The 22,598-nt window shown below is 34.6% G+C and overlaps 1 protein-coding gene across 1 annotated transcript in view; it reads left to right on the forward strand.

The window, feature by feature from the left end:
- The first annotated feature begins 3,752 nt into the window (after positions 1-3,752).
- LOC132736776 (sacsin-like) overlaps positions 3,753-22,598 on the forward strand; it is a 44,059-nt gene continuing 25,213 nt past the window's right edge. Inside the window, exons 1-4 of the mRNA XM_060723997.1 lie at positions 3,753-3,778; positions 14,767-14,843; positions 19,607-19,722; positions 21,785-21,898. Coding sequence (XP_060579980.1) covers positions 14,840-14,843; positions 19,607-19,722; positions 21,785-21,898 — 234 coding nt within the window. The 5' untranslated portion in view covers positions 3,753-3,778; positions 14,767-14,839. The remainder of the gene's footprint in view (positions 3,779-14,766; positions 14,844-19,606; positions 19,723-21,784; positions 21,899-22,598) is intronic.

Genomic DNA, 22,598 nt, shown 5'->3' on the forward strand with positions numbered 1-22,598 from the left:
AGAGTTGCAAAAAGGTTTAGTGTTCCTGTCACAACCCTTAAAGATAGAGTTAAGGGGAGAGTTGATATTGACACTGTAAAAACCAGGTCCCCAAACTATATTTAGTCAAGAGCAGGAAGCTTTCTTAATTGAACATTTGAAAACTATGGTAGAAATAGGTTTAAGACACCAGATTCCGCATATTTTGTTTTTCCTGGAGCAAGAATGTTGCCAGCTTTATTGGAAGGCGCTACAGCAGGGTCTCAAGGTGATGTCTCAGAGTCAGGGTGGTCAAATACAGAAATATTTACTAATTTCATGATTCAGCACTTAGAGCCATTTCTGCCAAGTCGCACTAAAGAAACCCAAGTTCTGTTGTTGTATGATGGTCATAAAGTCTACTCTAGGTCTTATTACACATCATTCTTTTCGTACTTCCACCACATTGTTCACATCTATTACAACCTATGGATGTTTCATGTTTTGCACCTTTTGAGGTAGGATGGAATTCAGCGTGTCATCAATACCTGAGAGAATCTGGTGGTCGTATAGTTACGCACTATGAAGTTGGTAAAATAGCAAGCAACGTATACATAGCAAACCTCACACCTGTCAATATACAGTCTGCCTTCAAACGCTGTGGTTTTTACCCATTTAACTCTGATGTTAACTCTCACCTGAGGTTTTGCAGTCCAGTTAGAGTGTTAAGAAGGAATGTCACTTTTCTGTGCCCTTCTTGCTCTAATGAACAATAGACTTATCTGTTAAGTTATTTTATATAAAAAAAATGAAAAGAAAAAAATTACCGTTTTATTATGTTGTTGGACACTACCATTATTTTCAAAAATTGTTCTACATTGTTTGGAATAATTTGCTTTCTTCTTGGACTGATTGTATTTTACTGATATACAGTGTGAAAAACTTTTTTGACCACCCTGTACCTTAATTTCCTCGACCAATGAAAATCGTCGAAAATATAAGACGTCATTTTTCTCAGAAACCAAAATGGCAGCCTCCATGAAACTAGTGTAAAAAGGTAAATTGTTATGTTTTTGTATTAAAATTTTCAAATTATAAAGGAAAAGGGTAATTTTAGTTGATGGAAATATGAAATATGCACTTATTTCCTTTTTACATTTTTGCCGACACGAAATGTCCTTACACCGTCGAAAATATAAGAAGCCAGGATATATGATATTTATCCATAAATAGACACTTATCAAGCAAAAATTTGTCCGCGCACTTTTTTCTAACCCTCCATTATTCTAACCGGAACCGGAAATGGCACCTTTTGACAGAGCAGCCTCCCCGTAAACTTTTTGAAAATCTTCACGAATATCGGGAAAAGACTTTCCGAGTTTTGTGTAAAACCTTATAACGATGCGCTGTTCGTTGACGCTGTGTGACGCCATTTTCGAACGGACGCCCGTAACGTGACGTCATTTGCGGTTTATGACGTCATAAGTGATGACGTCAAAGTTGTGTACATTGTACGATTCAATTGGAAATAATCTGTTTTCACAGCATTTAAAGTTTCATTTTAAACGGACCAGTAGTTTTGATCCGCGCTCCCGCGAGGCGACGTTTATGTTTTTTAAATCACGTCCCTCGACCCCGCTTATTAGCGTGTTTTCGATCCGCACCCTCGCCATTTTATTCCTTAAATCTTAAAAGTTTAATAAATAACAATCGCCCCGCGGGGCGCAGAGCGAGATTTAAGAAAGTAAACGGCGGGGATGCATATTAGCCGAGCGCGCAAAACGAGGTTTGATGAATGTATAAAAAGGCGAGACGCGGAGCAAAAACACGATAATTAGCGGAGGGCGTGGCGAAAAGTCGAGATTTTAACTTCTAAAACGGCGGGCGAGGAACGAAAATAGGCTTATTAGCGTGGGCGTCGAGCAAAAAGTCGAGCTTATTAAGAAAATTTGGCGGGGCGTGAACAAGAGCTATAACAATAAATATTCCGCTTTGCGGCACCGCCGTATTTCAAGTTTAACCCGACTTTTCGCCTCGCGCAACCGCTAATTAGCGTATTTTCGCTTCCCGTCCCGCTATCTTAAGTTGTTTATTCTCGACATTTCGCTTGGCGGGTTCCCGGAAAAAACGAATGGCACAAATCAGCCGCCATACTTTACTATTAAAGAGAACTATAATGATAACACCTTCCATGCATTTTGCTAAATGTCAAATAAAGAAATTCATATCTAGCAGACGATATTGAAAACCGTTTTGTGCTATCTATAAACAACTGATTGTTACGCTATTATTTGTAAGTCAATGTTCAGTTACAATTAAATATATATCTTATAAACTTTATTTCACTCTAAATGTCGATGACACATAAATCAATCTGTATGTTAGAAAATGGGGCTTTAATCAGTCTAGTATTACAAAAGCCGATTTGCCGATTTAAGTAAATGTGTTACGATTCGTCTGAAATGCTTTAATCTTATTGGACAACAAACACTTATAATATATAATACTTATCGGCTCTGTTGTTAAAAGCGGATTACATGTAGCAAATTGCTTAGCGACTGCTTAACAGGTATTCAAATATTTACCCACCAGTTTTTTGTGTTCTTTAATATAAAAATGAAAATTCACAAACACAAATAACATTTTTTTTAAAAAACCCTGAAAAAAATGGACAACCATAGGATGCAATAAAAACAAAACAAACAAAAAATAAATAAATATTAAAATTGCAGGTTTGGTTGAGTCTAGTAAATTCATGAGAGATCATGTAAAAGTGCAACATCTCTCACCCCCCCCTATCTTCTTAAGCGTATGCCCCTCCCCCTATCTTCTTAAGCGTATGCCCCTCCCCCTATCTTCTTAAGCGTATGCCCCTCCCCCTATCTGCTTAAGCGGTGTTCAATCTTCAACACACTGAAATCAGAGAAATATAACAACACTGGAACTACTACATGTATATGGTACTAGGGTTTACAACAGTCGTCGAAAGACACTTTATAGAATACGACAATTAAAAGAAGGGACATATTATAGAAAGTTTAAATGATAGAGTGCGACACATGGTCGAAAAATATTTAAACCTTCAGACACTTGACGTGTCTCCTATTGTTATAACTCATCTCTGGTCAATTCGATTATATAATCTATACTTTCTATACTCTAGAATACGCTCGTGCAGTTTGAACATTTAAAAACTAATCATAGTAAACGTAAGTATGAACATTTAATGTACTGTTATTGATGTATGTTTTTAAGTTATACACTTGCTATCAAACAAATAGAGCAGGAAAAAATGGAAAAGACACCAAATGAAAACAACAAAATTAAAGTAAAAATTGAAGCCATAGTTTGTGTCTGTTCATTGGAGATCGTGTCAAAGTGCAACATCTGTCACGCTCCCATCCCTACCCGTTAAAAACAAAACGTAATGGCGACTGTATCACAATTCCTCACATCACAATAGACCTTTAATCAGAGGTTTTGTCCAATGAAATCGTGCAATTCATCATTTAATCATTTGATGATCACCAACATATTATTTAATTCTATCCCGCTAAATCACCGCATCATATCACATTACATGAACCGGATACACGCGATATTAAACATTTTATGTTCGTCTCTCACATTTTATTTAATAGACATAATTTCCCAACCACAAGTACCCGCAACCAGTTGTTTTTCTCGTAACCGGTTAAAGGGTGTGAATTTATATCTTAAAGATTTTTCGAAAAATGATATTCTAGTTTCGATATCTATGTTTTCCGAAAACCGATAATTATCACGTGACCAAGTCAGTATCGAGGATTACTTCGTGCGGGTAAGTCGATGTGTTTTTATCTCTTATTTAAAAGGTGAATTGATTTCAAAATTTTGCTTGAATGGCTTTTTTATTTCACCCTGCTGTAGACACACATGTACATTGTTTTTTCAGTTATATATATATATATATATAAATAACTTGATTGGTGTGAATTAATTTCAAAATTTTGCTTGAATCAGCTTTTTTTATTTCACCCTACTGTAGACACATGTACATTGTATTTTCAGTTACATGTATTTATAAACAATTTTGTGATAGATCTTCATTGGTATTAAAAAGTAACTAAAAACTTTAAACTTTCGTCCTCATGAACTTTATATGAAATCAGATTTAAATCTTTATGCATTATCACTGGAGATATAAATTTGATTTTATTAACGTGATTATCGACTTGTAAGATAAATGATATCGTTCATTTGAATATTTTTTTGAAGTCAAGAAAGAAAAACAGTATAATTATGGTATATCTGAAAGAGTTCTAGATCTACTTGGAATAAGATACTTGCTTAAAATTATTCAGGATTCAATCCGGACTTCCGTGAAAATAGTACCTCAGCCCATCGTACGACTACGTACGTGCCTTAATTATTTCTTGTGAAGCATGTTCAAAATTCTTGTATCTATAAACACATAAGTCAGTGAACGAGCATCTGAATACGACTTTTCTATTTCTCTTAATAAGTAAACCCCAGAACAAAAAGAATCAAATCAACGTGTATGCTATAGACATACAGTGAGTGCGTGTTAATAATAGTATACACTGTGCATGTATTTGATATACGATTTTAACTCTGACACGTTTTAATACCATGATACAATTTGGTTTTAACGGTATAATGAAAACTCTGTCTAGCCGGTGATGATATAATATGTGGTAACTATTTCTTTCTTTGTTAAAACGCTTTACATTTGTTACGATAATGTCATGTGATAACATTATAATGGCTTAAGTTGATAAAATGTAATATTTGATATCATTGTACAAATATACACTTAAAATATTACTTGTCTTGGATTTATTACAAAATAACAGTTGTCTGTACGATTTCCTGATTATTCTCAGTGCTCAACAAAAGGGGCATCAGTCTGTTAAAGATAATTCATAGTTATAGGAGCTGTGTCTATCATGTTAGATAATCACAGAAGAGAACAAGTGTGTAAAGTTTAAACCCATTCCCTTCAGTAGTTTTAGAGATACCAATATGCACCCTGCCTAAAATATGTATTTTGATAAATTTGTTAGCGACTTGTCATGATGTAAACATCGAAAATTAAGTGATATAATAAAATTTCACTAGTGACTAACGGATAACTTACCGTTAACTTGTATCAGTAAAGTTTATTTATTCAATATTTTATTCTTCGGCAGAAATGTATATGAAATATATGTACATCGCCAATATCTGATACTGAAGTTATGTACTAGATTAAATTGATAGATAAATTATTTACTTAACACATATTTCAATAGTTTATAAATTAATACACGGTTGTCCTTTTTGCCAATGTTTCTTGAACGACTTTGTTAAACCGGTTTTGCACGGCCGTGAAATACATGAAGACAATAATCCAATATAAATCACAGTGATTTTGATTTTCTTGAAAAACGAAAATATTGTACATGTATTTATTAAAAACTTAATGAAACATGACATGATATGTTATGAACGCAAATTATTGATTGAAGGTAATAGCTATAGAACTTGTTTTGTAATTCACATGTATTATGCCTAGGTCACAAATAAAACGGGCGCCGTCCGATTAAACGATTTTTATTTAATCGGCAGATTTTTTGATGTCGTGGACACCGGGCGATTTTAAATCTGATATTGTTTGGTTTTATTAACCTGTCAATTACATACTGATTACACGGTCGATGCACCCAGTATATTAATCTTCGGTAGATGTTCGGTAAGTTTCGTGATATGTACGCTGTACGATGGAATTTAATTTAATTTGTATCTCTAAACTAAGTGTACTCATCGTTATAGCGCAATAGGATAAATCACGAGTTTATAATCTAAGTGCCACACGTGTTTTAAGTTCGAGGCCACGTTGGTCCATGTTTTTTTCTTATTAATACTTTCAACATAGCTTAAGGTCTTCAGCGTACCCGTTTATATACTATGACATGACGTGAACGCTGAAGATAACCCCATAGGGAAAGTCCACCAATAATCGTGCCAGGAATCTGACACGCTCGTATTTATTCATCGAACATGCCATGAAGTAAGTGAAGCATACCTTGATAAAACTATATATAATCTGTTGATAAGCCAAGGATGGACAAATAAAAATCTTATTACGAACATAAACTACCTAATAGTTTCCGACAGGTAAAATTTTCGGCACTTGGCCGCCATATTGCCAAAATGTTTGATCACGTGATTACGAGATTGACCTTTACGAACCCATGTGCCTCCAATATTTTTATAAATTACTTTTTTTAAAGATATTGAAAAAGGTGATTTACTGACTTTTATATTCAATACAATCGTATTTAAGTACTAAAAAATTAATGAACATAAATAAAAACATTATCTTGAATAAAACTATCGAAATCATGTCAACAAAATGTTCTAAATATAGTACACGACTCTATTTAAATCTGTTCCCGCGAATGACGTCATACGAGATCTCGCGTGGCACTTGAATGTCATGGCCAACTGTAGTCGGCGTAAATTGATATTTTACAGTTAAATAGGCAATTTTATTGACGGTATTAATATTTTGATACTTTAATTGGTATAGAATGATATTAAAATGATTGTTTTATCGTAAAATGCACAAGAATTGATTGGGTCAAGTGTATTTGCAAGTGAAAAACAAGAATAAATCAACTTATGTTATTCTGGTTAGGTTTCGTAACGGGTCTAATCCAAAACTTTAATGCCGCATCAGATGAAAAACAAAAATGTTAAAAAGCGGCTTATAAAGTTTTGGAAGCCAGAACTACTTTCAACATTATTGAATCTATATATGATTATTTTATGTTGTTCGTTTTGTTTGATTATGTTTTACTTAATTTTGTTATGTATGTACTCTTTTTAAATAACATGTTTTTTAAGAATTAATGTTTAAAATTAAAACGGATTAAAATCAATAAATGTCTTTTCAATGCCGTACAACACACTACAAATCTGTTCCATTAAAATATACTGCAAAAATAAAGAAAGGGTACTAAAACAATAGCAACAGTAAGGATCGAACCACAGACCTCTCAATTATCAGGCATTCTCTTTACCGACTGTCCTATTGTGAATTAACGAAAACCTTCAGATTAAGCTGGCGTGACTTTCAATCCATTACTAATATACTCCACATTAATTCTCGTAAACTGCACGGACCAAACCGAAGTGGGATCGAATATTTAAATGAGTCCTATAATGTATTCATAATTGACAGGTCAATAAAATCAGACTATACCTTGTGTGGTCACGAATGAAACAGTCGTCGGGCGATTTTTGCCGAGTGGATTTTACAGACAGAATTGAACGGATCAGGCGGTCGCCGCCCGATGTCCGTACGGCGCCTGTGCGATTTAAAAGTGAATCGGACGGTTGCCGCGCGGGCGCCGGGCGACAATGACTTTACATTTAATGACATCCTAGATAAATCAGCCAGTTGTAATTATGCCAGCAAAGAAGTCAGCTGCCAAACCCAAGGGGAAGGCCAAGGAGTTGGTCCGTGTTGTTGACAACGAGTCACCAACGGCCAGTATCGAGGCCGTAGAAGGCGAAAATCAATCAGACATTCGCATGGACATTGAAGGAAAAAATCATGTTTACCAGTATTCAAAAGAAATTCACAAATATATTTTTGAGGCAATAAAAACTTCTTCAAGCTGAAATTACAACAAACACAAGCAGCCCGGTCGCCGGATGACAGAACGATGACCGCCCGGTGCCTGTACATGAATCGTCCGGGTACCGGGCGATAATCGTTTGACTACTTAGCTCTATTCAGGCACCGGGCGGGGCCCGGCCGATGTCCGCCCGGACGCCTTTTAAATCGGACGCTGTTTTAGTAGAACAAAAAAATCATCGCCCGGTCGCCGCCCGGCGACCGAACGATGTCCGCTCGATGATATTTATACTCAGTGACCCCAAAAATTATCGTCCGGCCGCCGTTAGCTTTTAAGTATTACTTAAAACTCGAAGGCGCCCGCCCGATGAGCAAAATTTTCAGCTGCTGCCGTCCGATAGTCACTGCCGCCGGACGGACGCCGGCCGATATTGCGATTTTTAGCTCGACTATTCGATAAGAATAAGTAGAGCTATTGTAGTCACCCGAGCGTCGGCGTAACCACTTATGTTAAAGTTTTTGTAATAGTTCAAATATTTTCAAAGTCCATTGACATATGGCTTTGAAACTTTGCACACTTGTTCACCATCATGACCCCAACCTGTAGACAGGAGGAGGTAACTCTATCAAGCATTTTGACAGAATTATGCCCCTTTTTCGACTTAGAATTTACGTTAAAGTTTTTGTAATAGTTCAAATATTTTCAAAGTCCATTGACATATGGCTTTGAAACTTTGCACACTTGTTCACCATCATGACCCCAACCTGTAGACAGGAGGAGGTAACTCTATCAAGCATTTTGACAGAATTATGCCCCTTTTTCGACTTAGAATTTACGTTAAAGTTTTTGTAATAGTTCAAATATTTTCAAAGTCCATTGACATATGGCTTTGAAACTTTGCACACTTGTTTACCATCATGACCCCAACCTGTAGACAGGAGGAGGTAACTCTATCAAGCATTTTGACAGAATTATGCCCCTTTTTCGACTTAGAATTTACGTTAAAGTTTTTGTAATAGTTCAAATATTTTCAAAGTCCATTGACATATGGCTTTGAAACTTTGCACACTTGTTCACCATCATGACCCCAACCTGTAGACAGGAGGAGGTAACTCTATCAAGCATTTTGACAGAATTATGCCCCTTTTTCGACTTAGAATTTACGTTTAAGTTTTTGTAATAGTTCAAATATTTTCAAAGTCCATAGACATATGGCTTTGAAACTTTGCACACTTTGCCATCATGACCCCAACCTGTAAACAGGAGGAGGTAATTGTATCAAGCATTTTTTCTTACTATCAAGCACTAAGAATAGTCGAGCGTTGCTGTCCTACCGACAGCTCTTGTTCGACTTAGAATTTACGTTTAAGTTTTTGTAATAGTTCAAATATTTTCAAAGTCCATTGATATATGGCTTTGAAACTTTGCACACTTGTTCACCATCATGACCCCAACCTGTAAACAGGAGGAGGTAACTGTATCAGGCATTTTTTTTTTACTATCAAGCACGAAGAATAGTCGAGCGTTGCTGTCCTACCGACAGCTCTTGTTTGGAGAAACAGACGCCGCCCGGCGGCATTTTCTTATTTGTGACCTAGGCTTTAGTTGTATATTCTGTATATGTGTATTGGCTGGTGGCCATATATCGCATAAATAAAAGTATCAAAGATATTGACCGAGTACGAGGTCTTTATATGTCATACATTATTATTTCATGTGCCCAAACAGAAATATCAATGTACAACATGGTATTAGCTTGAACAATGGCTGATGATTACGGCTCAGATAAAATTATATCCCGAACACATATCATGCACAAAGATTATTTTAACACAGCGCATACATTGGTGAAATCTTTTTAGTTACATTATGCCCACCAATGGTAACTTTTAAGGAAAAAGTCTTAATAATTTTACGCTTTGGCTTAATAGACTTACTCCGGAATAAAGAATATTCGTTTTTTTCCAGCCAATCCGTAGGTACAAACAAACTTAACAGTTACAACTTCGGAAATAAGGGCAACATGTTGACTAGTCTATATAGAGACGCACCTTGAAGCTATAACGGTAAAAATTTGGTTGGATAATTTGGAAAAAAACACATTTGCCGAGTTCTGGATAACATCACATACACTTTCACACCGTATTACCGGCGGGAGTGATGGCAGATAGCTGAAATTTACCGCTCGGTACAGGTAGGTTATACATTTGGTTGGTATTATTATTTTACACAAATACGGCCCATTTCATTGCTATGAAACTATTGTCCATTGAATGGAGATACTGTTAGGTAATTTTGGACTAGTTTTACCTGTTTTTAGGCTATTTTGAACAGGATAAAAGTGACAGCTTCGGAAAAATCCGTGAAAATGTCTGTTTTTTTTGTTCAAAATATCTCAAGTTTTAACTAAATGGCAGAATTTCGTGTTATTAATATAGACGTTCATCCATTTGGGTTACGCAAGCCAAATATCTACCCCGTGATTCTTTCTTGAAAGTTTTACAGACGTTCAATCTGGTCCGGTTGAAGAAAACATGTTGCCGTTGTAGGCAGATACTTATTTTAAATGCTGCCGTCGATGGCAGAAATACCATGAAAGTGGCTAACATTCTGACAGAAAATCAAGGTCAATCTTTTATCAATTCCTCTGTTCTTTGCGCCCTTTTAGTCGGAATTGAGACGTTAAACTATCATTTCTAATATTTTCTCAAGATAGAAAAGTAATTAATGCGGTATGTGCATCGAAAAAGCTTTTTAGCAACACGCAGATACAATACAAAATGTGATGATTCAGTACGACCAAATTGCACTTTAAATAGAGCAATACAGATGAAGAAATTCAGTTTTCTATATTCATGCATGTGTGCTTGATCTGTTGTGTCTGTCAGTTACACGCATACAATACCATATGTATCTTAAGTTTAGCAGCGCATAATTCACTGCCTTTTCAAGACATAACGCCATTTGCATATTACAGCTGTAACTTCAGTAAGTGGATATTCATTTGCTAGCATATAACATTAATTTTCTCGAGGTAATAATGTTTATCGCTTTATGACATATAAAATCTGAAATTTACTTAGTCGGCGCTAATGCTGCAGACTATAAGTTACTAAATCGAGGTAATAAAGGGGAGACTATTAACCTTGCAACTGACAAGATCTGTGGACATCAGTGTATCATACAACAATGTATGTTAATGTAAAATGGAGATTAAGATAATATTATCGACAGTTCAAATATTTTCCTGTATTACCAAGTTCTTGAAAAACACGACAACGTGGATTCATTTCTTTAAATTTTCATGTTTGAAATCGCGCTGTATGTCCACCTTACTGTTAGTACTGTTGTTAATATTTTAGCATAGTAAATGTTATTCAAAGGCAAACTACAACGCGAATTTCAAACATGAAAATTTAAAGAAATGAATCCACGTTGTCGTGTTTTTCAAGAACTTGATAATGTAGGAAAATATTTGAACTGTCGATAATATTATATTAATGTCCATTTTACATTAACATACATTGTTGTATGATACAATGATGTTCACATATCTTGTCAGTTGCAAGGTTAATGGACCTTTACGGTTTTTCGTAGCGGAACATTTAGCCACACCTTTTCCATTCATTGCTAGGTCAACTGCTCACAAACAGTATCACAAACATATGGACGTGTTCTTTTGTGCAAACCAGGTCAACCAGTGACTATGTATTATCTCTGTGTAGCGATTGGATAACAAGTTAGCCAATTTAAATAAAACTGTTAACACCGGAAAGGTCCTATCTTCCCTATATTACCTCGATTTAGTAACTTATAGTTTGCAGCATTAGCGCCGACTAAGTAAATTTCAGGCTTTATATGTCATAAGGCGATGAACCTCGAGAAAATTAATGTCATATGCTAGCAAATGAATATCCACTTACTGAAGTTACAGCTGTAATATGCAAATGGCGTTATGTCTTGAAAAAGGCAGTGAATTATGCGCTGCTAAACTTAAGATACATATGGTATTGTATGCATGTAACTGACAGACACAACAGATCAAGCACACATGCATGAATATAGAAAAATGAATTTCTTTATGCTAATTGCTCTATTTATAGTGCAATTTAGTCGAAATGATTCATCACATTTTGTATTGTATCTGCGTGTTGCTAAAAAGTTTTTTCGATGCACATACCGCATTAATAACTTTTCTATCTTGAGAAAATATTAGAAAGATATTTTAACGTCTCAATTCCGACTAAAAGAACGCAAAGAATAGAGGAATTGATAAAAGATTGACCTTGATTTTCTGTCAGAATGTTAGCCACTTTCATGGTATTTCTTCCATCGACGGCAGCATTTAAAATAAGTATCTGCCTACAACGGCAGCATTTTTCTTCGACAGGACCAGATTGAACGTCTGTAAAACTTTCAAGAAAAGACTCACGGGGTAGATATTTGGCTTGCGTGACCCCAATGGATGAATGTCTATATTAATAACACGAACCCCTGCCATTTAGTTAAAACTTGAGATATTTTGAACAAAAAGAGACATTTTCACGGATTTTTCCGAAGCTGTCACTTTTAACCTGCTCAAAATAGTCTAAAAACAGGAAAAACGAGTCCAAAATTACCTAATAGTATCTCCAGTCAATGGACAATAGTTTCATAGCAATGAAATGGGCCGTATTTGTGTAATATAATAATACCAACCAAATTTATAACCTACCTGTACCGAGCGGTAAATTTCAGCTATCTGCCATCACTGCAGATCAGTGATCTGCCATCACTGCCGTCGGTAATACGGTGTGACTTTACTTGGGATGTGGAGCTCCAAACGCCTTAAAATCCAAACAAAATGTATATTTGTCAATCCCAGCACATATACTTATCATATATGTCCAAAAATCTTAATGTAAGCTGTTTTTTAAAAAAAATCTTATTTCAACATCTCATCTTCATCTCATCTTCAAAATTAATACTTGTAGAAAAAGTAAAAAAGTCGAGCGCTGTCCCAGCCCGGCGTTGGCTCTTATTATATTTTAATCTTTTCATTATCAAAGCGGCATGCCTCCAGATGAGCCAAAATATTTCAAGAAAAACAAACTTCAGAAAAATGTACTAGAATTTTAATAAGAGTGAAAAGATTCAAAATGTAAGTAATAATTTACATGCTGAATACGAATAAAGACTGATTTTACGATATTTATCACCATATTTCTACTGCATGATAAAGGCAGTAGGGACTATTTTTGCATATTCTTACCTCTTTTAATAATTAATGTGGATTACCGTGCCGTTTGTACTGTGTAAAATACTTCATTTTTTTACGTTCACAATATTTTACTTTTAAATATTTTTCAATATATTCTTGAAAAAAAAAGCAATAATCTGAAGGCCGCTTTAAAAGTGTTTTTTTTTTTTTTTTTTTTTTTTTTTTTAGAAAGGCAAATAATTTTGTTATATTTTTCTATATAAATTTTGGCACAATTTTTATGTACTGTTAATTTTCTATTTAAATCGTTTTAAACATTAAAGCTACTATATAGTGTATATAGCTTCATTATTAAATTTATTATGGATCCCGTGATATGAGGTTTTTTTCTCAATAGATTCAGTATTGTACATACACACATTCAATATCCCTTTATTATAACATAATAAAGTGCAAACAAATGAATAACGACACTTATTATCGAAAAGCAGATATTGAACAAGTTGTAATAAAAAAAGTACAGGCCTTTTTATTTAGCAGGTTTTTATCAGATGAACTTTCAACGAGTAAAGCTAAACGAATATTGTCAAAACATTTGTATTTCCTTAATCGTTTTTGTTATTAGATTTATTGAATTGAATTTATATATCTTTGCAGGGGACTTCACGTAAAATGTTTGAATGAAATGAAGTACATGCAGCCAAGAAAATGTTAACGTAAAAGTGTAAAAATGGTAAGTTTATGTAATATTTTGTTCAGTAACTAAGTTTCTATGTTGTGAACGTCCAAGACCGTTAGGTCAATGTGACTGACTACAAATCACGTGCCTTAACGTTTTTTTTTTCAATTCCTGCAAGGGATGTTGATATTTTGTAGCAAGGAAGATATCTTGGTTATTGAAAGTCAACGGTCCTATCCACTTGCCTGCTCGCGCAAGAAAAGAATGCACGGAAAGGTACTTAGGGTGCTCATTTTGCCAAAAAAGGAAGACAACAACAAATAACATCAGACATACACCTCGACTCTACATACTCGTGATTTCTGTAACCTATTTTTCGTTTAATAATAAATGATTAAAAAAATTACATATTAAAATCCAGGAGGTTAGTCATGATTAGTAGATGACCCTATTGATTTTGGAGGTCACCAGGTCAAAGGCCAAGGTCGAAGGCCTTGACTTCAAAAAGCTTGTCCACCCAATAACTTAAGAATCCTATAACCCTCAGTCTTCATTTTTGGCATGGAGGTTAATCATGGTTAGTAGATGACCCCTATTGATTTTGAGGTCACCAGGTCAAAGGTCAAGGTCACAGGGACTTTGACATCAAAAAACTTGTCCACCCAATTACTTAAATAAACTTTTGACCCACCGTCTTCATACTTAGCATGGAGGTTAGTCATGATTAGTAGATGACCCCTCTTGATTTTGAGATCACCAGGTCAAAGGTCAAAAGGTCACAGGGGCCTTGACTTCAAAAAGCTTGTCCGCCCAATAACTCAATAACTTAAGAATCCTATAACCCACAGTCTTCATATTTGGCATAGAGGTTAGTCACAATTACTAGATGACTCCTTTGGCACAATTTTTTTATGTACTGTTAATTTTCTATTTAAATCGTTTTAAACATTAAGTCACTGGGTCAAAGCTACTATATAGTGTATATAGCTTCATTATTAAATTTATTATGGATCCCGTGATATGAGGTTTTTTTCTCAATAGATTCAGTATTGTACATACACACATTCAATATCCCTTTATTATAACATAATAAAGTGCAAACAAATGAATAACGACACTTATTATCGAAAAGCAGATATTGAACAAGTTGTAATAAAAAAAGTACAGGCCTTTTTATTTAGCAGGTTTTTATCAGATGAACTTTCAACGAGTAAAGCTAAACGAATATTGTCAAAACATTTGTATTTCCTTAATCGTTTTTGTTATTAGATTTATTGAATTGAATTTATATATCTTTGCAGGGGACTTCACGTAAAATGTTTGAATGAAATGAAGTACATGCAGCCAAGAAAATGTTAACGTAAAAGTGTAAAAATGGGTAAGTTTATGTAATATTTTGTTCAGTAACTAAGTTCTATGTTGTGAACGTCCAAGACCGTTAGGTCAATGTGACTGACTACAAATCACGTGCCTTAACGTTTTTTTTTTCAATTCCTGCAAGGGATGTTGATATTTTGTAGCAAGGAAGATATCTTGGTTATTGAAAGTCAACGGTCCTATCCACTTGCCTGCTCGCGCAAGAAAAGAATGCACGGAAAGGTACTTAGGGTGCTCATTTTGCAAAAAAGGAAGACAACAAAAATAACATCAGACATACACCTCGACTCTACATACTCGTGATTTCTGTAACCTATTGTTTCGGTTAATAATAAATGATTAAAAAAATTACATATTAAAATCCAGGAGGTTAGTCATGATTAGTAGATGACCCTATTGATTTTGAGGTCACCAGGTCAAAGGCCAAGGTCGAAGGGCCTTGACTTCAAAAAGCTTGTCCACCCAATAACTTAAGAATCCTATAACCCTCAGTCTTCATTTTTGGCATGGAGGTTAATCATGGTTAGTAGATGACCCCTATTGATTTTGAGGTCACCAGGTCAAAGGTCAAGGTCACAGGGACTTTGACATCAAAAAACTTGTCCACCCAATTACTTAAATAAACTTTTGACCCACCGTCTTCATACTTAGCATGGAGGTTAGTCATGATTAGTAGATGACCCCTCTTGATTTTGAGATCACCAGGTCAAAGGTCAAGGTCACAGGGGCCTTGACTTCAAAAAGCTTGTCCGCCCAATAACTCAATAACTTAAGAATCCTATAACCCACAGTCTTCATATTTGGCATAGAGGTTAGTCACAATTACTAGATGACTCCTATTGATTTTGAGGTCACTAGGTCAAAGGGTCAAGGTCACAGGGACCATGACTTCAAAAAGTTTGTCCGCCCAATAACTTAAGAATCCTTTGACCCACAATCTTCATATTTGGCATGGAGATTTATCATGACCATTAGGTGATCCCTATTGATTTTGAAGTCACTGGGTCAAAGGTCAAGGTCACAGGGGCCTTGACTAAAAAACGCTTGTCCGCTCAATTGCTTAAGAAGGCTTTGGTCAAAAGTCTTCATATTTGGTATTTAGGTTGTTTATGACTAGTATATGACTCCTATTGATTTTTAGGTGACTGTGTCAAATGTCAAGGTCACAGGGATTATACTTTAATAAGCTTGTCTGCTCAAATGCTTAAGAATGCCTGTCCGCAGTGTATTGATTTGACATTTTACATTTGTAGCATGTAGAATACATAACTTAGCAAATGCACTGGCTTAGTAACCTCAGATTTTGCAGGGAGGTTGTCTTTGAGCTCTCAATGGTCACTGTTGATTCTGACAAAGTGGTATGCGGGGGTATTCACGCCATGACAGTGGCAGTTCTATTTATTTGTCAGCTTCTTATCACAATTGCAACGAATATAGGTTCAGGACTGGGAATCAAACTGCATCGTATCCTACAAAACGTAAACAAACGCGCAATCTTGGAACAAAAAGGGATGTTTTTGCTTATAACTCTTTTTGTTGGAAATGACTATTTTGTAAAACAAAAGTTATAACGAACTTGCAACTCGAAGCGGAGCAGATTTTTTTATGAAATTGTGTAGATTCGACGAAGTTCATGTTGCTTTATCTATCATTTTTTCCTTCAAATCAATTATATACCCGTTTCAGAGTTCACCATAAACTTCAAAATATTATTTTGCATCATTAATTAAAATTTCATTAAAAAGAAATGTTTATTTTCCGGGAAAATAATAATTTGTATGAAATGATACGACGCAGTTGAAAATAGAATATGATACGACGCAGTTGTATTTTCATTGCAGGCTGCATATTAGTTCAGTTATTAAATTATGCGTTAAGTATGGTAGTAACATCCAACAACATTTCATGTTTACAACTTAAGGTATGAGCCCCCTAATGGGCACTATAAGGAACTATAAAATTGACAACATAAGTCAGTTATATACCTTAAAAGACGCAAGAATGCAAAATTTAAACAAAGTTTACCGTATGGTTTACGAATTATGGAGATTTTTCTTAAGTAAAACTTGGCTATTAGAAGGGCTCTTCTTCAGAAATGAGAAACTCTAAATATTCTTTTATATAACCATTATAAAAAAAAATATTTTCCTATAGAACATTTTTAAAAAACAAATAATAGCATTCAGCTAACAAATGACCCAACAAAATTATTGTTTCTACTCAAATTGTTTGAAATATGTATACAAATGTTACCCTACCCCACCCATTATAGGTAGTTGTTTGATCATTTTTCTACTTGGAGGGCCTTATTCAAGATATCCCTAAAATTTACTCAAATCAGGGACTGTTTCAAAGTTTGCATAAATTTTCTTAAAAGTATATTCGTTGCGCTTGTCAAATATAAAATACTTTTATCGTCTAGTTTTTATTTTATTAGACTTTGGATATATCAGGTACCATGTTTGATAATAAATTTGGAACAATTTAGCCAATAAATACCAATAATATTTTTTTAATTAAAATAAAACTCCTTTTTAACTTATCAAGAGTGATCTGAAAGACACAAATAATGTTCGAAGAAAAAAGAAAGAAAGAAAAAAAGTTGCCTCTTATGGGGCTTGAACCCGCGCCCCTCAGTTTCAATGCAGTTGACAGTAGTTCTAGCCTATTAATTTGAGTACTCTTCAAAGTGGAGGTAATGTATACCTTAAGTCAAAAGCAGAGGTCACTCATTGAATTAAAGCCAGGATGAGAAAATTTAGGTCAGATTATCGCATCGCATTTTCTACAGACTAGAGACATGGCATCTTAACATACCTTTATACTTAAGTGCGATTTTTATTTGATAATGAATTGCCCGACACATAAAACAAAAATTTTCAAAAAATGACTTCACGTTTACATTGAAAATTACTCTACTATTCACACCACTAACACATACTTTTTTTAAACGATCGAAATGTCAAGGCAAAAAGTGATCTTAGAAATTGATAAAATATTTTAATATAATAAGAAATTAAATGTAATTGTCTTTATAATTAATTCAAATGAACTTAACTTTTTAAAGAAAAAACCTACTTATTTGTACAGTTGACAGTTAGGACCAAAACAAATTTTGTTGTAACAGAAAGGTGTGTCCGACCGAGGCCGAACTCTTTATGTTTACTGACTTCAAATCACTTGCACTGAACTGCTAAGAATTTCGAAACTATCAGGGACTTTTGATTCTTTCGCGTGGAAAACCTAGCAAGCAAGTTTCAAAATGTCGACGGTTCTCTGCAGGTGCAACATTATGCCTGAAGTAATGCACAAAAGCGCACCCGAGGTCCTTGCCCTCAGTAAAGCTAAATGGTAGAGTGAAAGTTTGAAATAAAACAACAAAAAATCAGCTATTACCCTGAACATACAGAACCACATTTTACTAAATGCATAGCTGGCCAAAATGAAGTTTGTGATTCAAGTTCATATACTTCTATATGTTTGCAAGAAAGGGAATAATATTGAACATACAAGAAAATATAAACAATTATTTCAGATATTATGATAAATTAAGTAACATGTTCATGGTTTAAAGTAGCTTCCGCAATTTAAAAATTCAAATTAAATGTTATATTGGACATCACACAATGTATTCTAAATAATCAAAAGCAACAGATCATTGCCATAAACCGCGAATAATCTTCATTTTTATCTAGCACAAACGATTATTCCGTAAAAAAGACATATATTATCAAAATTATCCTTGTTGAAAAGACTGCCAAAAAAATAGAACTGCGTCGTATCATATCTTAACACAAAACCTCATAAAAAGTCTGCTCCGCTTCGAGTTGCAAGTTCGCTATAACTTTTGTTTTACAAAATAGTTGTTCAAGCAACATATACCGAACGAACCGGAAATTGGTGGAGCGTGTTAATACATCTATCTGGTTTTCAGTCATTTCTTTTGAAACCGATTCATGTTGTTGGCAAATATAGCTCCCGGGAGCTTCATATGTCCATTCTTATCAGATATAGCTCTCGGAGATCTATATGCATTACAGCCACACTGACAGAACACTCCATCGAAAGTTTATACTGCTCCGCGGCTCTACTGACTGAACTATCTGGTTGCGAACGCATTGTCTCACCTAATAAATGAACTATTCATTATGTGTAAAATATAAACCGTGTACGAGGTCTTTCTTTTCAGGAAAGAATTTCATGTGAATTTCATGAAATTCCTAATGAGGTCTTTCCTAAAGCATGAAAGAGAAAGATTGATGTACGAGGCCGATATCCAACTAACACACCGTCATATAATTGGTTTAAGCAATGACTGACGTGTAAGATGTCGGATTCCTGGCACAATACGACCTTGACTTAAGTGTATCTGTCCTGTCAAAGTATAAAACCAGTACTACTAGTACGGACGTAGTGTAATTACCATGTCGGAACGTGTCCCCTTTACTTCCAACCACTAAACAGACACTCGTCTAGGTAGAATTATGAGGAAGTGCACAGCTGACCATTCTTTCACGGCCATCTAAGCGTGCGTAAAATCTCGCTTGTTTTTATGTTTCAAAATCTAATTCTCTAACAGCATGGCAGGTGACATGTCCGGCCTCCGAACTCCCCCAAATAGCTTTACACTTTGAAAAGGTGGGTGGACTTTTGGTTAACAAACGATTAAGATCTGTTTGAATGTATGTATTTCATAAAATATTTTCTTAGGGAAACTTGTTTGCCAAACACAGACAATTATGTAGTGAAATTTGAATGTTTTAGGTGACTCTAGCTCGGAGTCGGAGGGTGAGGAATATTCGGGGATCAAGCAACCTACCTTGCTACAGCAGATCAAAACTATTCTTGATGAATACAGGAATGATGTTCAAATTATCAAGGTAGGACAAGCGAAATTATCACACAAACAAAATTGAATAAGAAATATTAAACCCTGTAAAATAAAACAAGAAATAAAGAAGTTTTTGACTAAGTAGTATTTTGCAATAATAAAATCTGATAAAAGCATGCAAATGTACTTTCAAAAGCATATATGATGAAATGCACAAAAAGTATCAAATATAACTGATATTTTTAGCAGTTCCACATGACTTCGTTTCACGCTTGTTTCCTAGCATAGTAACATTTTTAAAATGTTGGCTATATTTTTATGCCCCCGCCATGTAATGGCCGGGACATATAGTGTTACCCTGTTCCGTCAGTCATCATCAGTTTCCGTTCATTATCTTAGTAAAGGTTGCACACATTCAACTCAAATTTGACATATTGATATGTCATGTGAAAATGCAGGTCAAGTTCGAATTTGGTTATGGTTCGATGATTTTTCGCAGAGTTATGCCCCTTTTACTTTAAAATAAAATGAAATTTTCAGTTTACGTTCATTATCTCCACAACGGTACAACACATTCAACTCAAAATTGACATATGGATATGTCATGAGAATATACAGGTCAAGTTCTAATTTGGTTATGGTTTGATAATTATTCGCAGAGTTATGCCCCTTTTACTTTAAAATAATATGAAATTTTCAGTTTCCGTTCATTATCTCCCCAACGGTACAACACATTCAACTCAAAATTGACATATGGATATGTCATGAGAAAATACAGGTCAAGTTCGAATTTGGTCATGGTTCGATGATTTTTGGCAGAGTTATGCCCCTTTTACTTTGAAAATAATATAAAATTTCAGTTTCCGTTCATTATCTCATCAACGGTACAACACATTTAACTCAAATTTGACGTATAGATATGTCATGAGAAAATACAGGTCAAGTTCGAACTTGGTTATTGTTCGATGATTTTTCGCAAAGTTATGCCCCTTTCACTTTGAAAATAATATGAAATTTTCAGTTTCCGTTCATTATCTCCCCAACGGTACAACACATTTAACTCAAATTTGACATATAGATATGTCATGAGAAAATACAGGTCAAGTTCGAACTTGGTTATTGTTCGATGATTTTTCGCAAAGTTATGCCCCTTTCACTTTGAAAATAATATGAAATTTTCAGTTTCCATTCATTATCTCCCCAACGGTACAACACATTTAACTCAAATTTGACATATAGATATGTCATGAGAAAATACAGGTCAAGTTCGAACTTGGTTATTGTTCGATGATTTTTGGCAGAGTTATGCCCCTTTCACTTTGAAAATAATATAAAATTTCAGTTTCCGTTCATTATCTCCCCAACAGTACAACACATTCAACTCAAACTTGACATATAGATACGTCAAAGAAATGCACAGGTCAAGTTCGAATTTGGTCATGGTTCGATGATTTTTCGCAGAGTTATATGCCCCTTTCAATTTGAAAATTATATGAAATTCACAGTTTCTGTTCATTATCTACCCAATTGTGTTACATATTCAACTCAAATTTGACAGATGGATATATCAAAGGAATGGGCAGGTCAAGTTGGAATTTGGTCATGGTTCGATGATTTTTTGGCAGAGTTATGTCCCTTTCACTTTGAAAATAATATAGATACATCTTAGGAATAAACAGTTTAAGTTTGAATTTGTTTGCGGTAAAATGATTTTGAACAAACTTATCTTTCTTGAATGTTGGAAAAAATTTGAACTTTCAGTTTCAGCACTCATACTTTTGTGGGAATGTATGTAGCCATTATTTTGGCTACAAATATGCAATATGCTATTTTCAAAAGGTTAAGACTGAATAATTTCAGTGCCTTGAACATTGTATGAAAATGGTTTGTGTTAACATTGAAAAGTTTTAAGGGGTTTGAACTTAAAATGAAAAAAATAAATTGTGGAAACAAATTTGGAACTGAATATTTTAAGATCTGAAATTTTGGCTGCATGCGGGGGCATCTGTGGCATGATGACACATTTCTAGTTATATTTAGAATTACTCTATCAAATAAGTACAATGTAATAAGTTAAATTTAAAATAATTCTGAGCATGTGGCAAATACAGGAGCTCGTTCAGAACGCTGATGATGCCGAGGCAACAGAAATGGGTATACTTTACGAGGGGAAAACAAACGCCGAGGACAGGACTGCAGGGCTAAAGTATGGAAAGTTCTTTAAGGTATATATAATTATGGTATCACTTTATTGTACGTTCTTTGTATTGACAGTTTAAATGAAAACCAAATAATTCTCGTGGACAGAGTGATACGAAAATCAATAAAAACCTACCTCGGACATATTTTTGTGTCATATGCCCAAGTTTTATCAAAATCAAAATTTGGGCCGATTTTCACTATAGTTGAACTCCTTTATTTGAAAAAGGTAATTTGTTTTTAGCTCGACTATACGAAGTATATGGAGAGCTGTCCTACTCGCCCCGGCGTCGGCGTCCGCGTCCAGATTTTAGATTAAAGTTTAGGTGCAGTAAAATATTTTTCACTATAACTTTGTCATTTCTTAAGGTATCAACTTCAAACTTCAAATATATGTTCCTTATCATCAACCACATCTTATGTGACAAGGTTCATAACTGTAGCACCATTATTTTCAGATTTATCTCCCCTTGAACTTAGAATTTTCCTTAAAAAATACTATTTTTTACTGTTACTTCTTTATTTCTTAAGGGATCAACCTCATACTTCAAATATATGTACCTTATCATCATCCCCATCTTATGTGACAAGGTTCATAACTCTAGCATCAATATTTTCAGATTTATCTCCCCTTGAACTTAGAATTTTCCTCAAAAAATACTATTTCTTACTGTTTCTTCTTTATTTCTTAAGGGATCAACCTCATACTTCAAATATATTTACGTT

The sequence above is a fragment of the Ruditapes philippinarum genome, unplaced genomic scaffold (assembly GCF_026571515.1).
Source record: "Ruditapes philippinarum isolate M1 unplaced genomic scaffold, ASM2657151v2 ctg172_1_1_1_1, whole genome shotgun sequence".
Taxonomy (NCBI): Eukaryota; Metazoa; Mollusca; class Bivalvia; order Venerida; family Veneridae; genus Ruditapes; species Ruditapes philippinarum.